We start from the raw sequence: 20,194 nt of genomic DNA, 5'->3' as shown, positions 1-20,194 counted from the left end.
TTGAAAAGGGATTTCTCACTTAAAGGCCACTTACACCAGTTGATCAGAGTCCCCAGGACTCTACACTAGGACCCCACCTGTTTTCGATCCACACTAAATGTATTTGTCAAAAATAGCCAATCTACAAGCTTATGTGAAACATTGTGAACTTGTAGAATGGCTAATTTAGCTGAATATCAGAATAGGGACACTCGGGTTCAAGTGGTTAAAAGCTCTTAATTTGTTTACGAAAGCACAGCGCTCAGAATTAAAGTACAGTGGAATGGAGCAGAGTTCTACGGTATGAATTGACATCTCGGCCCAACATGAGATGTATAGCAAGAACTGGAGAATAGGATGGCTATAAATCCATACACAGGATTAACAAGTCTATAGGTCAAAACCTAACAACTAGGTTTTGTTCTAGGTCCTAGCTGGACTGTATGAAACGCTGGAGAACTTTTCATTCGACTTGATGATAGGTTCATGATTCACTTATGATCCTACATTACTATTTCTATGCATGTGATGTACTACCTTGTGTTGTCCTTACTGTAAATCGCTCTGGATTAAGAGCATCTGCTAAATGCCTTAATTGTAAATTGACAAGACTGGGGCTGCGCAAGTTAATTCAAACAAACGAATACTTCAGTTTTTTTACTTTGGAGTGAAAACAAATATGGTAGGTTGTGATCTTCCCTCGTAAATGATTTTCCAGGTTCACACGCATCTATTCTTTAAGAGTATTAAGAGTGAAATCAATTCTATTTTGCTTGTGATTGAAAAGATGACGGTAGTTTATAATCTTTAAATGCACTCTTTGGGCAAACATTTTTCTTTCTTCTGGTTTGCACATACACATCTATTTGTTACGGGCAAATATTTGTGAAATACCACTATCAATGATTTTATTAATTGCATTTTTGGTTCCCAGTCCTCCCCACTCCTTGGGCTGTTTTTTGTCACTGTATATTTGCACATAATGTGAAAATTGTCCTTTGCATTCTGTAGATTATGGGGATAGACTACATCCCATAGCCTGGGAGGCCTAGTTCGATGTTAGGCCAGCAGGTTGACAATGGTTCTTAGTCAGTCAGAGACATTCGTGTTTATAGGGCTGGCCCTTCCGTTGCGACCCAGGCAAAAAATAGAAAAAAAGGTCTCAATGGCCATTTGGAATTCCTTGCACTGTATGTCTCAAGTAACGGGATCAATCCCAGATGGATTAATACTTAAGGAACACGGTCTCATTTTGTATGTATAACTTTGAAAAGGTCAGAGGAAGAGCAGACAGGCAGGAGAGAACTTAAACCATCAAGAGTGTCTTGGTGTGAACAGACACGGATTTAGAGATTTTTAGACCTGTTTCAAACTGCTGTTTTGGGGCCCCACTGCAGCTCACCCACACTCCACAAAGATTTAAATAAATAAATAATAATTATTTATTCATAATAATTGCAGATATATCATGCATTTGTCTAGCCATGGACCAAGACTGACAGAGATGGTTGATTAATTCATTGCCTGCTTTCCTTCCTTCCTTCCTTTATATATTGCATTTGTACGTGTATGGAGAAGTAAACACAACATTTCAGTGGATATTTGGTCTTGGCATCCAAGGTTGACAGAGATACACAAATGACAGAATCGATAAAGACATAATAATAATAATAATAATAAAGCATACAGTAGCGACATAGCCTTGAAAGGCTATAATCCGTCTAGACCACTTTCTGTTCTTTTTAGCAAGCGACACCCCTGCACGATGGAATATAAATGATGCTTTGGAAAGTATGAATAAGTGCAGGAACAGCACAGTGCATTTGTGATAAAGTGGTGGAAAGAATCTCAGCGCCACAGAGGTGTAGCGATCAGTTGGATGGTGCACACGCACATGTCTGCAAACACGCATGACATGACATGGACTAAATTATGGCCGCTCAATTTAACATTTGGCCAGCAAAGAATGATCTTGCCGTGCGGAAACCCTGGTGCAGAATCTGCTTTATAGGATCACTGACTTAGAAAAATTAAAATTAGACAGAAAGAAAACATGCCCGTAATGGTCCCCTGGTGATTCAGGTCCATATGATTTAAAATGGTTGAAATAGCTAAATCTGCCACTGGGCCTGAAGGGAAGATCGCAGATAGAGACAGAGAGAAGCCTGAAACGAGTAGGAGACGTTTTGAGTTGAAAGTGCTCTGCATGTGTGCAGTGCGCGCATACATTTGTGTGCACATGCTCATTCAAGTGTGGGTGTGCAATGCTCAGGAGCAAATGCATGTGCTCTGGCATGGGCATACAGTGTTTATTTGTCTTGTCATGAACAAACCAGAAGAGGATAACAACAATAAACCAGAGGTGAATATCCTAAAGTGCTGTGCTGCCTGCTACTGTATGTGTCTGTGCATGTGCCCACACGTTATCTACACACAGAAAAAAAAAGGTTCTTTGGTTCTTTAAAATGGTTCTTTAAAACCCTATATGGTTCTTTGAAGAACCATCACCTGCTAAAGAACCATTTTATATAGCAAATGGTTCTTTAGATTCTTAAATGGTTCTTTAAAACGCTATATGGTTCTTTGAAGAACCATCACCTAATAGAGAACCATTTTATAGAGCAAATGGTTCTCCAGATTCCTCATATGGTTCTCAAGGATTTAAAAGGTTCAAGGAAAGGGGGAATTATTTTCCAAACCATTTCATATTACATATTTCATATTTGAAAGGTTCTTATTGGTAGGTGATTTTGCAGCTGTAAATTATAACCTGTATAAAACAATTACAAATTATTATTTTAGTAGACGCTCTTATTTCAGAGTTATTCACAAAAAGCAAGGGTAATACATCAAATGCATTGCATGGAGATTGTAATCTAGTTTAAGGATAGGTAACTCGAGAGTCTATTGTCAGTCTAATCGCATCAGGCGCCAATAGATGTCTGCTCCATATATGGGCACAAAAGGTGCCATGCCCATATATGGAGATATAGGCCTACCCTGCTGAAAAAAAACAGCACAAACCAGCTTATGATGGTTGCTGGTTTTAGCTGGTATTAGCTGGTCTTGGCTGGTCTTAAGCTGGTTTAGATTGCATACCAGGCTGGACAAGCTGGTCAGGCTGGTCAGGCTGGTTTGCCAGTGTGGTTAGCTGGCCAGCTGGCTGGCTGGACTGACCAGCAAAGCCAAGCTGGTAGCTGGTCTTTGCTGGTCAAATGGGTGGACTGCCCAGCAAAGACCAGCTTACCAGCTAGACTTAGCTGGTCAAATGGCTGGACACTGGACAGACCAGCAAAGACCAGCTTAGCAGCTGGTCAGGTTTGGTTAGATCAGTGGTTCTCAACATGTGGATCGGGACTCCCAGGGGGGTCCCCACATGATTTGGGGGTGGTCCCCAGATGACAGTGAAGTGACAATTTAAGGACCTTTAAGACCTTTTTAATACCTAAAAAAACAAAACACCATTACTCCATCAAAAGTAACAAACTATAATATAAAAATGGTCAAATTGGCCAAATTGTCTAACAATAATAATAATATAAGAAAACATTTTGAAAATAGCAGATCTACAAGCTCACAACACCTTCCTTGCGAGGCGTTGTGAGCTTGAAGATCTGCTATTTTCACAATAGAGTCAAACTAAACGTAAATGCATCAACTCCTACATTCCAAGTGCTTATCAGGGTGGGGGGTCCCCAGCTCAAATATGATTCTTTTGGGACGTTGCGGCCTGAAAGGGTTGAGAACCACAGGGTTAGATCACTGTTTCCCAAACAGTGGGTCGGGGCCCATTTGTGGGTCATGGACACATCACAAGGAAAGATCCCTTTTTTTGTTTCTTACAAAAATATATTACTATATTATTTCAAAACATTTCCCACCCAAAATTCGAAAATCTTCATCAATAAAAAAAAACAAATAAATACAAAATCTAAGAATCATACATCATACCTGCCATTAGACTGTGAAGTTTTTCTTCTGTTACAATACCCCCCCCCCCAGTATATACAGTATACAGTAAGCCTATACAGTATATTTTATTTTATTTTATTTTATTTTATTTTATTTTATTTTATTTTATTTTATTTTATTTTACATTTCTTGTCCTTTTCTTGTGATGTGACATAGATAATATATTTATTTTATCGCAATTGGCAAATAATATGCTAGTTTGATTCTAAATAACACTTTTTATTGCTATGGTTACCAAAATGAACAGATCTACAGATCTACATCTTGTCGCAATTCGATGCGTTGTGAGCTTGTACATCGATTATTATTTTTTTTACAGAGAAGTGCATTATGGGCCCTGAGCAGTGTTGCCATATCTGCTTATTATAAGCGACTTTGGGCTTGTTTTTCTGTAAAGTTGCTTGTAAATATTAGTGAAAGATTTCACTTCTTTTTGATAGTAGAAATAGCAGATCTACAAGCTCACAAAATGCATTGCAAATGCGACGCACTGTGAGCTTGTAGATATGAGCTTATAGCTGCAAATGTCGCTTCTTTTGGGCTTAACTGTTCTCACAGACCTGGCTGCTTATTTCTCTCACAAAATCTGGCAACAATGTCTCAGCATGCTCGCCTCGCGACTGCGCGGGGAGAATGAATGTTGTCTCGAGCCTGCAGCTAAAGTTAAATAAATTGCGTTGCTTTAGATTCATCAAAAATAATTATAAACCGGCTTCAGAGAAGATAAAAGGATGAAGAAGAAGCGGCGGACATTTTAGGTGAGTGTTGACACACAGAAATACTGTTTATGTAGGCTTTTTAGCCTACTATTACTGTATTGATAATAAGTGCGTAGGCTGATGTTTTTGAAGTCAATCAAGTCATGACCCAACTCTACACATTGTTTAGTTATTTAAATTGTCTTGATAACGGGATTATGACAATAATTACAATAAACTATAGTGTGAATATACAATATAATTTATAATATAGCCACTGTCTGTACTGCTTGCCAGGCTGTGTGCCGCTCAAAACTAAATTGTGTGTGTGTGTGTGTGTGTGTGTGTGAGTGTGTGTGTGTGTGTGTGTGTGTGTGTGTGTGTGTGTTGCTGCAGTGGCCAAAATGAATGGTTTGCAGGCAGCCCTACTAAATGAGAAAAAGGAACCCAAGAAGAGAGAAAACCATTATGTGTTATGCCCCCCCCTCCCACAAAGAAGAAAACAGTTTGAAGGTAAAGTGATATTGTTTTGTTAAATATTAAAGTTGTTCAGTAACGAAAATGCACTCATATACTCATACTTCACCGTTCGACGGGTCGCGCATCAAAAATTGCAGATCTACAAGCTCACAACTGGTTGCGGACGCGACGCGTTGTGAGCTTGTTGATCTGCAATTTTTGATGCGCGACCCGTCGAACGGTGAAGTAGACTCATTTACATCGTAAATAGACTAACACACGTTATTGTAGGCTATTATTATACAACCCGTAACCAATGCATGGTGGTTTGAGTTAGACTAGATAAAATAAGGCTGCTGGCTAGCTTGCACAAGTTGCACTGGTGTATTTGTGTGTGTTTTCTTGACATTGGTCACTATTAGTTTTGGGGTAATGAATGACACAGATCCAGTGGTGGAAGAAGTAGGCACATTTTTTTACTTGAGTAAAAGTATCAATACCACAATGTAGAATACTCTTTTACAAGTGTATTCTACACTTGTAAAAGAGTGTATTCTAAAGTAGAATTTACTTTAGTACAAGTACAGAAGTATTGGCATCAAAAATGTACTTAAAGTACCAAAAGTAAAAGTACTCATTATGCAGACTGTCCCATTTCAAGTTGTCAAAATGTATTAAAATATTTTGAAAATAGTACATCTACAAGCTCACAATGGACGTTTAACAATGAGAACATTTAGGGGAAGTCTAAGGAAATGCGTAATTTCAAAGTCTCTCTTTTTGACAGGTGATGTACTTCAAGGAGGTATGCAACATTCTCAACATCCCTGCCTCCAGCCCTCAGAGAGGGTTTGTTTCATATGATGCCAGTATGGCAACATACACCATGTTTCCAGCTTACAAGGTCCTCTACTTTGGCTTTCTAAGCACAGAAGACCAGGGGCTTTATAGAGAGCCTCTGGAGAACATGTACACCCATTACAAGGTCCAGTTCAGCACCAGCAGCATTCTACACTTTAGCCAACAAGGACCATTACAAGGTCAACCAGAAGGCAAGAGCCAGAATCAGGACCCTACATGAGGACCTCAATCGAAAAGGTGAAGATCCTTATTGATTATGGGGGATGGCTGATTTAATTTGAATGCACTCATAGCTTGGTGAGACTGTCAGACACTAATACATTACTGATTCTTTTTTCACAGGCATGACACCGCAAGGCAGAGACCGTAAGAAGAGAGTCTGTAAAAAGATGTGGCACGAGGAGACCACAACACTGCTTCAGCTCAGCCTTTACATGGGTGTACTGGCTCTCCTCAAGGAATACGTCATGGTTTTCCAGGTGGGTGTTAAACATTAATTCCAACTGTTGACTACACTTGTGTATCCAATGGTTGTTTTTCCATTTCATTCCATTTTCCATTTTTGTTCTACATATGCAGGGTAACCAAAACCTTGGTTCACAAACTGCATGACAAACAGCTGGAGCTGTTCTTGGCTTTCCTAGCTTGCTTTGTTAAAGCTGAACACATCACCCAAGTGTCACCTAGGACTCTGGTGGAGCTGGTACTGGTGGATGACATGCTGCTGCCTGCCAGGGAGATGTATGTGGGGAAGGAAGCAGACACATTCAGGACCACCAAGCCCAATCATGCAGTAAGTAGCCTCTTCTATTCATTTACATTTGAGACTTGACATTTTATTTTGCATTGTTTTGGAAAACCTGTATTAATGTCCAGTTTTGTTTAACTGCATTTCAGCTGCTGAAGCCATTCATGCAGAAGGTGAGAAAAGCGTACATCACTGCTGCTTGCTATATGCAGAAGAAGCTCCCCTTGGCCAGCCAGACACTGAGGGCCCTGTCTGCTCTGGACCCACTAATGAGAGGCCATTCACAGGCAGCCATCCAGCTGAAGAAGTTAGGTGGAATGCTGGGCCACCTCTTACCAGCTGATGGAGACATAAAGAGCTCACACGGTACAACACAGATCTGAGCGTGTCCACATTCACACATCCACATTGTTAAATATTAAAGTAATCATTGCTTGTTCAGTAACAGGGGGTCTCATACAGGATAAATAAGTGCAATTGGAAGTGATGACACAAAGAAGTGGGCATACACAATTTGAAACTGAATTGTCATTGTGAATCTATTTATTTATGTATTTGTGATTATATTTATTTAATTTATTTCTACTGTAGTTTTACATCCAAATGTCCTCACTAAATACTAAAATCAATTTGTGTTTTTATTTGTATTTATTTTTCTAAAAAGTTTCTAAAGATTTAAATCTAAATGTCTTAAGTTCATGTTTAATGTTCAAATATGGAGAGATGTGGGCTTATTTATTAATAAATTCAAATGATAAAATCTTGTGTCCATCTTTTCCAGTAAATCTAATATATTTTAATGTGTAATGAAACATTTATTATCCAAAGAACCTTTTTTTTCTGAAGAACCATTATAAAACGGTTCTTTATTGAACCAATTGGATCCTCAAAGAACCACTTTAGAAAAGGTTCTTCAGAGAACCTTTTTTTTACATGGTTCTTTGAGGAACCAGAAACAGTTCCTCAAAGAACCATTTTTTGATGGTTCTTTAATGCACCTTTAATGGTTCCTTATTGAACCATTCGAATAAATGGTTCTTTAAAGAACCTTAGTGTAAAAGGTTCTTTCTGGAACCAAAAATGGTTCTTCTATGGAATCACTCTGAAGAACCATTTTTGGTTCCAGATCGAACCGTTATTTTTCTGTGTGTACTGTACTATGTTGGTGTTTTCATGCTGATGTTTTGTTAGGCAATATCCAGAGTTTCACTTACCATATCTGCAATGGGGCTGTATGGGTGATGTGGACAAAATCAACTATCAAAAAATATTTGATTTCCTCAATATTGAGATAATAATTTTATAGTGATATATATATATATTTGTGTTTTTTCCAAAATAACAAAATTGGGAAAGAAAGCAGATCTATAAGCTCACACTGCATCACATTTCACTTTTTTTTTTTTTTTTTTTTTTTACATTTCTGAAAGTATTAAATAGGGCTTTAGTTATTATAACCAAGAACCGGAATACTACAGTATATCTAAAATCCCAGATGATATCTATATCTAGTCTCATATCACAATATTGATATAATATTGATATATTGCCAACCCCTAATCTGTAAATCCATACAGGCCACAGGTACACTTCTGATGTATATGAATCCCTTTGCAAGCATATTGGTCCACTTGTAAAATGTATTTCTGTCATGTCAATGATGTCTGCTGGCATACAGATAAACCCTTGCAAATAAGAGCCTAGATGATGAAAGCCAGTTGTATCTGCCAGGGAGATTCTGCTTTTTCAATAATTTAAATTGAACTGAAACGATAAGTCGTCTCTTTCTTATGGGATTTGAAAAGGGCATCTCATCGTTCAGTTCATGAGGAAATATCCACTCCAATGGCACTTGGAATGGAATTGTAGGAGTTGAGGCATTACATTTAGTTTGTAATATAATAGTAATATATGTATAATATAATATAATAATAATATTGTGGAAATAGCAGATCGACAAGCTCACAACGCCTTTGTTTTTCCCTCTTTCTTATATTATTTGACAATTTAGCCAATGTTTGACCAGTTTTTATTGCTTGTTGATAACTTTTGATGCAGTAATGGTCTTTTTCTTTTCTTTCTTTTTTTTTGTTGCGGTATTAAAAAAAAGTCTTAAAAGTACTTAAATTGTCACTTCACTGTCACCTGGGGACGCCCCCAAAAATCATGTGAGGAAATGGGGGTCCCGAGCCACAGGTTGAGAACCACTGCCCTAGGGAGCAGGGAGGGCCCCCCCCCCCCCCCCCCCCACACACACACACACAGGCAGACACACACAAAGCTCCGTTCCGTCAGCAACGATAGGACATCCGGTTTTGGAGCTAGCAACTATAAGGTTTCCGGTTGCCTTCAAAATATGATCACGAATGTGTAATGTTTTTTAAAAGACACAAATCTATTTTAAAAATACATTTATGATGTACGTCTTTTAAATTGCGCATACTAGAACACTTCTAATTGCCAATTTTATTTTCATAGACACAAATGTATTTTAAAAATACATTTACTTTAACTGGATATTCATTTGTGTTTGTTACATATGTATTGTTTTTGAACTGTTTGTCCATTATTGTAATAATGCTGCCTCTAGGCCAGGTCACTCTTGGAAAATTATCATGATATAATATTGTTTATTGCAGAAGCAAATAAACAGTGATAAAAGTAACAACAAAATATGCTACAAATAATAATGCAGGTGCGATTTTAAAAAATAAAGCAAGGGGGGTTTATAAAGTTGATCTCACCTATTTAAAAACTAAAATACAATACAAATAAGAATGTAATCAGAAAAATAAAAGTGTGTGTGTGTGTGTGTGTGTGTGTGTGTGTGTGTGTGTGTGTGTGTGTGTGTGTGTGTGTGTGTGTGTGTGTGTGTGTGTGTGTGTGTGTGTGTGTGTGTACTCTTATTCTGAAGAGATTGTCCACCGGAAGTCTTATAGTTGCTCCGTTATAGTTGCTGACGGAACACAGCTCACACACAGCTTGTTACAAGTAGTGATGGCAAAATGAAGCTTTTTTGAACCACTGAACCACTTGAACCAATCGGTTCACAAATGGGTTCATTGCTCGAAGCTTCAGTGATAGTGACATCTCCTGGTGAAATGCAAGACTGCATTTCATTTAAAAGCTGAGGCTTTTAATAGAGACAACGAAACACTTTTAATAGGAGACAGTAAAACAAGAGTAAATATTATCAGATTAGATTTTTGTTGTGAAATGTTCCTATTGCAAGGAATGTACTGTACAAATAAAATCTTGACTGATTCATGTTTGTATTCAACTATTTGGGCAACATCAAAGGTTTATCCTGTAATTAAATATTGAAATAAAATAAAATAAACACAAATAAACTGTGTGTATGAAGCAGGGTGTGCTTATGTTTGTAGGATGGGGAACACTCAAAGATTTGACACATTGAATTTATTTATTATGGCAAATTAATAATAATACATTAATGTCTGATTTAATTTGAAATGAAGCAGGCAGGTCTTGAGTCATAATACAGTCATGTCATATAAAACCACATTGTTTTTATAACTTTAAAAATTATTCAATGGCCTTCTCATTTTTGTTACATTAACACAAATGTGTTTAATTAATCATAAGGGTCAACTTTAATACTTCGTATTGAACAGATTCCATGCGAGTTACTTGCAACGTTGATTAAATGTGTTGGTTATATAACTTTTATAGTAACACAATAGATCGGCCACTGTTACTTAATAACATGACAATTAAGTGTGACACCCCAGGATCGAACCCACGACCCTACGTTCACAAGTCCCGCACGCTACGGACCACGCTACGAAAGACACATTCAGTTGAGTCTTTTCTGTAGGATTTATTATCATTACGGCAGCCGATCCGTGGCAACTCATTGTCTCGAACCAGTTCGAGGAAATGAACCACTTGCTGCTTCGGACGTCATAGGTCACGTGATTTTCTCCGCACTGAAGCAAGCCTCGAAGCAGTGGTTCTATGTTAATTTATTTCAGGGTTCGAAGCGTGTGTCGGCGCTTTAGTGTCAGACTGCCATCACTAGTTACAAGCTCTGCGATGTTTCTAAGCAAAAGATCAAAATAAACAACTCATAATGCAACGTTACTCCACATGAACATTGAGTAAAGTTGTCAGTGTTTACCAGAGTGGTGAAAGTTGCTAAAACACGCTTGTGACAACAAGACATTGGAAACAGAAGTGCATTATCTCTATCTGACCAAACGGTGAGTTTCTGCAGGTGACTTAACTTAACTAATTAGCGGCTTAGCATTAAAGGAATTGATGGAATTTGTGTTTAATTTCACTTTTATTTTACTTGGTAAAGCAACAACTAGTCAGGATGAAGCATTGTTGTGTTGTGTGATGTGATGTGAAGTGAATATGTTGTATTGTTGAGCTGTGTTTGATTGTGATGCTAAGACAGGCTATGCAGGCCTAGACAGTGGTGTAAAGTAACTAAGTAAATACATGTACTCAAGGGGTGCAGTATGTTAGTCCGACAGCGCATTCCTCCGACAGCGCAGCGCTCCGACGTTTCCAATACTAAACCCGAACCAAACCCGCACCCTAACCCTAACCGCACGCGGATGCCACATAGTCGGAGAAAAGGTCTGTCGGATTAACGCATGCCTCCCGTACTCAAGTACTGTACAATTTTGAGGAGCTTTTACTTTACTGGAGTATTTTAAATTTTCAATACTTTTACTTCTACTCCACTACATACCAGAGAAAAATATCTTACTCCACTACAATAATTTAAAAACTTTGGTTACTAGTTGTAGATTATACTTTGTAGATTTGGATTATTATTACAAAACATACCACTTCAGCCCTATAGGGCATAGCAGTTGCGGCCACTTCCTGGTTCCACTGCAAAATACTCAATGCATTTTTCCCATTGACATTTCCAAAAATATTTATATCAATTATTTTAAGCCTAGAATCAAGCCATCCAGGGTCCTGGTGAATCATGACCATAAAACGTTTGATTCTGTGAAAAAACTTTTTTTTAAACGGCAAAACAAAGGGTATTTATTAAATATAGTATATCATATAATTAAATATAAAATAAAACAAATCATAGAAAAAAATGTTTAATGGTCATGATTCACCAGGACCCTGGATGGCTTGATTCTAGGCTTAAATTAATTGATACAAATATTTTTGGAAATGTCAATGGGAAAAATGCATTGAGTATTTTGAAGTGGAACCAGGATGTGGCCGCAACTGCTATGCCCTATAGCCTATAGTTAGGCTATTTGAAAATAGCCGATCTACAAACTCACAACGCATCACATCATAACGTTTTGTGCATAATGAGTACTTTTACTTTGGGTACTTTAAGTATATTTTGATGCGAATACTTTTGTACTTTTACTGAAGTAAAGTTTGAATATCAGACTTGCACTTGTAATAGAGTATTTCAAAATTGCTGTATTGGTACTTTTATTGAAGTATATTTTGAGTGCTTACTGCACCACTGGGCCTAGTAAATCACTTCACACATTCATCAGGATCCTGGATTTCTTTCTTTCAGATACTCAAGGCTGGCAGAGGTGTTGGAGGGGACACACCCCCCTCCCCCTCCTCTTCATTATAAGCGTGGACTATGAAGACAGGCCATCAGTCGAGGAGGGGAGCAAGAACTGGGCTTCACTACTACAACTAGGAGGTCTAGATGACTCTCTAATGTAGTCTTTTATTTTATTTTATAAACACACACACACAAACACACCCCACACACACCCCCACACACATACATATGACGATGCAGATGATATCTGCATCGTAGATGCCCAGAAGACTGAGGTTCTCACCTACACAGTGTAAAACCCTCCCAGACTATCCACCTCAAATAAAGTACTCGTGAAGTTAACCAGAGAGATGTAAAGTACTGGTGAAGCCAACCAGAGGTACGGAGGATGGAGATGTAAAGTACTGGTGAAGCCAACCAGATGTACGGAGGATGGAGATGGCAGGAGACGCCCGCTGGAAAGCTCCTCCGAGGATGCCCTGCCCTAGAGAACGAGATCTGGAGATCTCTCTCTATCCATGGGTTTGTCTGCATGGGGGATCCGTCCGACGACTTGGTCCGCGCGGTCGAACGGCCGAAGACCATGTCCTTCTCGGGGGTTTCCCCTGAAGACGGCTGATGAAGACGACTCAAAGTAGGAACCTCTTTAGGACTGTCACGATTATGACGTTTTACTTGACGATTAATTGTCGCTCAAATAATTGTGATGAACTAGGCCGAATTAATTAATTATTGCGTCGTATGCTGAACATTGTAACAATATTAATAAAAATGTGTGTCTTTGTAAACAAAAGGTGCACGGGTCAGATATGACAAATAACTTGCATAACTCAATAACTTTATACGTGGAAATAGCAGTCTGCTATTTCCACTATTTTTGAAAATGTTTGAAAACATATGAACATTTTTCAACATGGAAATGATTATGACGATTAACCGAAAAAGTATTGCGATTATCTGAAATACTTGCGATCAGGTAATTATGTAATAATTGTGACATACCTAACCTTTGCTGGATGCTGCGCTGCTGTGCTGCAGGTGCAGTTTGTGTTGTATGATGTTTTTGTTGTATGCTGTTCGTGTTTGATGCTGTTTGTGTCATGTGCTGATGTGGTTCAAGATGTACAGTAGCTCTGTTGCTGTCATGTTGGGGCCCGGTGTGGCAGTGAAACATGTTCAGTGACTATTGGTTTGTGGCTCTGGGTGGCTCTGTGATAGAGGCAATTTGCATGAAACATTTTTTGGACATAGTCCTCTGTAAATCCGGGCCATTTGAAAAGGTCACTTTTTGGTAGGTACCAAAAGGTCACTTCTTTCTAGTGGTGCACCTCCTACTGGCTCCAATACAGGTCTCCGTCAGGTAGGTTATTGTGGTCTCGATCCTGGTGGCGCTATAATAGGCCAATGTGAAAAGGGTGCCATTTCTTCTTAGGCCTTTCAATCGGACATTGCATTCATGATTTGAGGCATTTTGTTCCAAAAATGTGCTTTGCAAAATTAGACCTGCTGGTGGTGCTATAACAGGCCCATGTAAAGAATGTGGGGCAAAGGTTCTGAATTGGCATCCAGGGAGTGTGTGTGCACAGTTTCGCTGCGATCAAGCCAACAGTTCCGGAGATTAGCTGTACACAGAAAGACAGAATGACACACGGGTGGACGGACGGACACACGGACGGACGGACAGGGTGCAAAACATACTCTCGCCATGCCTTTCGGCCTGGCGAAGGTTTGAGTGATTTATCACAAGTACTATACAAAGAAGTATACAGGGCTTGGCTTAAGTGGTTAAGAAAGTGTCCCCCTCCTGTTTTATTTTATTATTTTACAAATATATATATATATATATATATATATATATATATATATATATATATATATATATATATATATATATATATACATATACACACACCCATACCCTACCTGCAATAATTGCATTTGCAACGCAACAGTCACTCTCCTCTGATGTTGTAAGTGCACTCTTATGGTTGAAGTGTTAATGACCATTTTAATTAAATATAAGAGAGAGACAAAAGAGTGAGGGAGAGCGAAACTAGAGCTCAGTCATTGATGCTGTCAGAAGTCTCTGTCCTGTATGTTAATTAAACTATCACATTGTCCCCTCACTCAACTGTAGGATGTTCAAGTCACCTGAGAGAGGATGACGTCAGTTATAAGCACTAGTCCTTGATGAGTGCAGGGACATGGATTCAATTATTTTATTCTTACTTTAACATTAGACTAGACCTGCCATGGAAATGTAATAAATGGATAGGATTTTGTTTAGCAAAAAAAATATTATTTATAGTACTGTTACAAGTACTGACATGACAATGACATGATTTGTGGTCTTTATTTGTTACGATTTTCTTAAAGGAAAGGCGAACAATAATTTGAGAAGACCTTATTATTTGACATTACTAGTTCACCTGGCCTCAGCAATGCGTGGCAGGATACTGCAACTCAACTCAACTACTGTATGTTGTTGAGTTGGGTTGAAAAGGTCAACTGCCAACGTCACAATCAAAGTCAAAGTAAAACATGAGAATCAATGTGTACATTTTCGTGATACTAGGTGGGAATGATGAGTGGGCTGCTCCATTCTTTCTCTATCTTGACAGAAGTTTGGAAAGCTAAGAGTGAGACCCACATGGAAACTTTATATTGCCATGGCCATTGGCTTAAAAATGTACACTTGTGTTGGGTGGAACAATGGGATTCAGCCGCACTTCCCAAGGATTTAAAGGGGAACATTTTTTAAATAAACAGAGTGATAATTCATACGTTTGAAAATCGATAACCACTATTGTGCTTAAATTTAGTGACACAGTTTCTGCACCCTAAAATCCCCCTGAGGGAAGGTCTAAAGAAGCACCTCCTCTCCTCCATACATCACTGCAGAGATGTGGACTCATGCCCTGAGAAGAAACCTATATTAAAACCAATAGCTTAACGGCCAAAGCAAAACAACTACCAAAAAAAGCCATGAATTTACTGAAGTTAGTCAGTTTAATCTGAACATATCACTCATGATGGCAAGCAGATGAATTGTTGTGCCATGGGCTTCACTCATTTCAGCAGAATCTCAGTGACTGTTTAATATTCATGAATGAATTGATCTAAAGACTGTGGCATATCTGAATGCCACGCACAGACTGTCTGGGGACCTGGGCTCTGGAATGTTCCATAGATTGCATCTGCTATAGGCAGCAATGATGTCAGAGTTAATAATCGATTACATTTGGGATTAGGTTGAAAGTGATTCAATCCAAAGGGCCTTCTTTACTGGGGGAGGCATGCGTTAATCCGACAGACCTTTTCTCCGACTATGTGGCATCCGCGTGCGGTTAGGGTTAGGGTGCGGGTTTGGTTCGGGTTTACTGTTTAATGTCGCAGCACTGCGCTGTCGGAGGAATGCGTTTACTGGAATTGTAGATTGATTGAGCAACTAGATGTTATTCTAGAATACATATATATTAATTATTTCTTGTCTCTGTATTGCTGTATTACTCTCAAATATTACATAATTGTAATCCTGCCTTCATACAAAACAGGATGGCATTCAATTTATGAATTACATGCGCCATCACACGTATAGAGTTTCATATTTAAGACCTGTGGCTCAGGCACTGAGCCAGAAGAAATGTTATTAGCTGGAGGCATTTGCATCACATTGGAACATACAGTATACAGTATATGCACTTGAGCGGCTCTCAAAGACACATTTCATTAAGAGCAACATCCCCTCTGCGAGCGCTTTATCAGCATCAAAACTGTCCAGGAGATTGGACTGAGGGAAAGGTGTCGGCTTAAAATGAAAAACAGAGGAGTAGCTGTCAAGTGCAGATAGCCTGTTACAATGACTGTCTGTTACCCTTCCTCTCCTGTCCTCCCACTTTCTTATTATCTTCCTGTCCATTGGCCTGCCGCTTGCTATGACTACTTGTCTGTTAAAGTAGACTTATGACTCTGACTCCACTCTTGGGCACGATAAATGCTGCAATACGACATGCGCAGCAGTATATGTCTCACGGGGCGTGGCAGGCACTTGAGGAACAATGCATCTGACGAGGGTTGCGCCATGTGTTGCTTGTGCCAGGCAGGTGAAAGATGACAGGCGAGACACTTACAGGGTATTTCTTTCAGCTAACCGGCCGGGCTTGTCCTCAGTGGAGCTGATCCGCCTGGTACCGCTGCAGCCGGCATTCAGCCAAATTAATCGTTGACCTGGCCGAGCGAAGAGTTATGGCTTTGGCACCTTGGTTGGACAGGCAGCAAACGTACCTAAGTAAAGGGCATGTGGATGGTTGATGAGGGGAATCAAAGCGGAGGCCTGGAGGTTAAGATGGATGGCGTGGTGTTGTTAATAGTAAGGCTACAACAACACTGCACCGGCCTCTTTCATTGGCTTATGATGACAAGCATCCACTGATCCAATTTAAGCACTATCTCTTCTTCTTCTTTAAAAAAAATCTCCAATGTTAAATTATGAAAGATTTTCTTAGATTACCAACTACATCAATCTGTGTGGGTTCTGAAGTTTGAAGGTTGTCCTTTCACAGATTATCAAGCCTGTAATCAATTCATATCTTTTATGTTTTTATTATCTAACTGTTTTATTTTACTCCAAACATCCATTAACATTATCCCATTTGCTGGTACACTATCTGCACCAAAACTCCTCCATACCAAACTGACCTCCTCTCTGTCTTTTGAGGATAGGAGCACTATTTAATATGCTCTCAAAAAGAGCTTTCAGAGCATACAGTATCTGGACTTACTGCCATGTAGACATGAAGAGGAACAATGGAGATGGTCCAAATCCCAGAGAGAGAGGATAATTAATTTTGAAGAACTCAGAGGTTTTTTATCTAGCCATGTTTAGTCATGTGAGTATAAAAAGTAAATGAGCTTTTCTTCTGTTCTCCATGAACAATGATCTCAAATTAATTGCGGGGTGCAGCCTCCATACTTTAAGTAATGGCCCGGCTCACACCCAGAGCTGCTTTACATAATGCTTCTAACACACATGCTGGATTTAAAACAATTTACTGCTGGGGTTAAGCAGGCTAATGACATCTTCATTCTATGTGATGGGCAAACTACACAGCACAGTGCACCAAACTAAATGAGGCTCCCATTGTCCATAATCATCCAAAGACCACTCTGTGGCCCCCATTGTTTTGTTTTAATGAGCTTGACACCACAACGCTTGTGAGCGCCGCTGAGATTTAGATGGATTACCTTTGAAACTATGACGTAGACCTCTGGTTAATAGATACTGCTATCAAATCATGCCAACATTGGGACAAACAACAACAACAACATACAGAGCAGCATGTAGACTTCATATGATTCTCAGCAGTATCAGGGAATTTCATTCTATTCTGGTGATTTCCTTAATGTAAAATTCAATATGTCATACCTCATTAATTTTTTTTAACTGCCAGGACTGTAAGGAGCAAAGACCGACTTTGTAAGGGATATTTACAGATATGCCCCATATAAACAACACCCACCTATCCAGATGAGTTTGAAGAGTATAGGTCCAAGAAAGTACGACTACTGGTTTAATAAATATGTATATGTACTGTAGATTTGTACAGTATATGGTTTGAGTATCACAAGAGGAAGTGATATGGAGCTAAGGAGGAGGAAGGGGCTAAGAAATGGAAGGCTTGGAAGCTGAATAATTTCAATCTGAAGGAAGAATCAAACACTGTCATTACCTTTTTTCTCCCAACTCTCCCCTCCTCTCTGATCCAAGGTTTCAGACAGCGGATGTCTTAATGCCAGCAGCTTACTGTAGCTCAGCCGCCAGTAGCGAGGCGCATCTGCATGACAGTGTTTTATCCCTGGACTGGACCATTTCTCTCCTCACTCCCACAGTTCCCCCCAATTCTCTGCTGTCACATCCATTTTTGGTTTCTGTCTGGACGGACTGCGGTTCCTGCATCACATTGGGTTCTGTCTGGAGGGACTGCTACCCACTTTGTGTTCCGTCTGGATCACCTGCGATCCAATTTGGCGGCCATAGCTGAATGGGTCAAGAGGCGGCCTTGGAAACAGAAGGTCCCAGGTTAGATTCCTGGTCAAGACACTTAAACGATATGCCCATATATGGGCAATGTGGTTGCATCTGCTTGATCTGTAGAACCGGATCTCAATATGTCTATATATGGGCGTATTAGTCGGATCAGCGGTTCTGGACAAAAGCCTATCAGACCGACTTGAAGCAGATATTGTCAACTCCCTCGGGATGGAATATCCTCCCAGTCAGTCTAAGGGAAAGCCCCACCTTGTGTACCTTTAAAACACAACTAAAACATTAAAATGTCCCAAATACTTTTTGTTTGATTTAAAGCATGTAAGTTTATTGTTTAATTCCTTTTTTTGAATTACATTTTTTTGAAAGACTATTTTTTGATTCTTTTTGAACATTCTGGAAGAATACCAGTCATTTCGCCCATTTCGCAGTTCGCCCCAAAAGTCGGACATTTCGCCCCAAAAGTCGGACATTTCGCCCAGACATTTCGCGGACATTTCGCCCGCTACAGTTAATAATATATAGTGAAGCTAGCTGGCCGTTTGTGTGAGAGAATGAGAGAGAGTTAGGGTTAGATAAAAGCTCTCTCTGTGTGTGTGTGTGTGTGTGTGTGTGTGTGTGTGTGTGTGTGTGTGTGTGTGTGTGTGTGTGTGTGTGTGTGTGTGTGTGTGTGTGTGTGTGTGTGTGTGTGTGTGTGTGTGTGTGAGAGAGTGTGAGAGACGCAGTCAGTGGGGCAAACGCAGTCCCCACGAAAAATATTTACGATTCTGTCCCTATCGGTACATAACTCGGATGGCGCGTAGTCGACTAGCAGACCATCGGCTGGTCGTTGCGGGCACTCGCGCCTGGAGGCGCTCGGGCGCAACTCCTCAGCCTCAAGGTCTGCTGAGTCGGCGCGCCTCCGTCATGGTCCAAAACTATACTTTATCGCCGAAAAAAAGTAGTCCGCGGATGACTGAAAATTCCCCTCTTAAATAAAGCCATTTTTAATGAATCTCGCACAACTGATTGATTATATATTTATAATGAATGTCGGGCGAAATGTCTGGGGGAAATGTCTGGGGGTGGGCGAAATGTTTCGGGCGAAATGTCTGGGGGTGGGCGAAATGTCCGCTCAAAAACACGGGCGAAATGGATTTAGGGCAAAATGTCTGATTACCTTCTGGAAATATCTTGCCAGAAGGAAAATAAAACTGCTTAATTGCACATTTTTGTTTTGTCCATTCTGTACACCTAGGCCTCATATCTCTTCCTTGCATTTATGGTAAGATGGTAAAACAATATATATATTTGGGCAATGTCTTCCCTGGCCTACTGGCAGAGTGCACAAAAAAGCTTGGTGCTGATCAAGAATAGCCATGGAAACACAGGGGTGAAAACATAATCTCTGTCCCCGGCCTTTGGACTGGCAGTGATGATGAATGATACTGTATATTACCAAATATCCATGCTAATCCTCAAACACTGCAGCAGTGGAAACAACTTTCATCAAGGCTACCTGTTTTCAATTATAATATTAGAAAAATCTGACTAATAATATTTGTCAGATATATCCAGACTATCTGCTTGGTCAGAATTGGTTTAATTGAAAACAGAACCAACACACTTTGGTCCACTAATTGTATTAAAGCTGAGGACTGCAGCAGTGTGTATACTCTCGTAAACTGGTGGTTGAGATTGGTTCCTTTTTGTCTAATTAATAATCAGAGCAGGCATGACTGCTAGCTGGTCCTGGCATTAGAGGATTCATTATAATGGAACCCGAAATATTGGTGCTTGACTAAACAATTCATGCATGGCAATATCCTCTGTGTTAATCTAAAGCCTCTCCCCTTCACATGCACCAAACAGACCAAGTCTGTTTGGTGCTTGTGAATAGCATGTGAAGTGTGCTCCTG

The 20,194-nt window shown here is 39.6% G+C and overlaps 2 protein-coding genes across 2 annotated transcripts in view; both read left to right on the top strand.

The window, feature by feature from the left end:
• The window catches only part of LOC311039096 (V-set and transmembrane domain-containing protein 2A-like), a gene marked incomplete at both ends in the record, with an annotated part of 224,887 nt that overhangs the window by 60,354 nt on the left and 144,339 nt on the right, over window positions 1-20,194 (top strand). The window lies entirely within an intron of this gene.
• Window positions 4,577-7,323, top strand: LOC311038897 (uncharacterized protein). Its single transcript, XM_084048523.1, has 6 exons — window positions 4,577-4,709; window positions 5,046-5,162; window positions 5,896-6,206; window positions 6,327-6,448; window positions 6,549-6,762; window positions 6,867-7,323. Exons 3-6 carry the CDS (start codon window positions 6,186-6,188, stop codon window positions 7,098-7,100), a joined length of 591 nt encoding a protein of 196 aa, XP_083904649.1. The 5' UTR covers window positions 4,577-4,709; window positions 5,046-5,162; window positions 5,896-6,185; the 3' UTR covers window positions 7,101-7,323.

Source organism: Gymnoscopelus microlampas (assembly GCF_963454915.1).
Source record: "Gymnoscopelus microlampas genome assembly, chromosome: 22".
Classification (NCBI taxonomy): domain Eukaryota; kingdom Metazoa; phylum Chordata; class Actinopteri; order Myctophiformes; family Myctophidae; genus Gymnoscopelus; species Gymnoscopelus microlampas.
The sequence above is the reverse complement of the archived record's forward strand: the minus strand, read 5'-3'. Positions and strand labels throughout refer to the sequence as shown.

What these genes read in the sequence shown, in the direction of transcription:
- LOC311038897 (XM_084048523.1), top strand. Translation starts at nt 6,186, where the DNA reads ATGAGGACCTCAATCGAAAAG. An exon ending in TGAGGACCTCAATCGAAAAG is followed by an intron (nt 6,207 to 6,326) that starts GTGAAGATCCTT and finishes TGACACCGCAAG; the next exon opens with GCAGAGACCGTAAGAAGAGA. An exon ending in AATACGTCATGGTTTTCCAG is followed by an intron (nt 6,449 to 6,548) that starts GTGGGTGTTAAA and finishes CTACATATGCAG; the next exon opens with GGTAACCAAAACCTTGGTTC.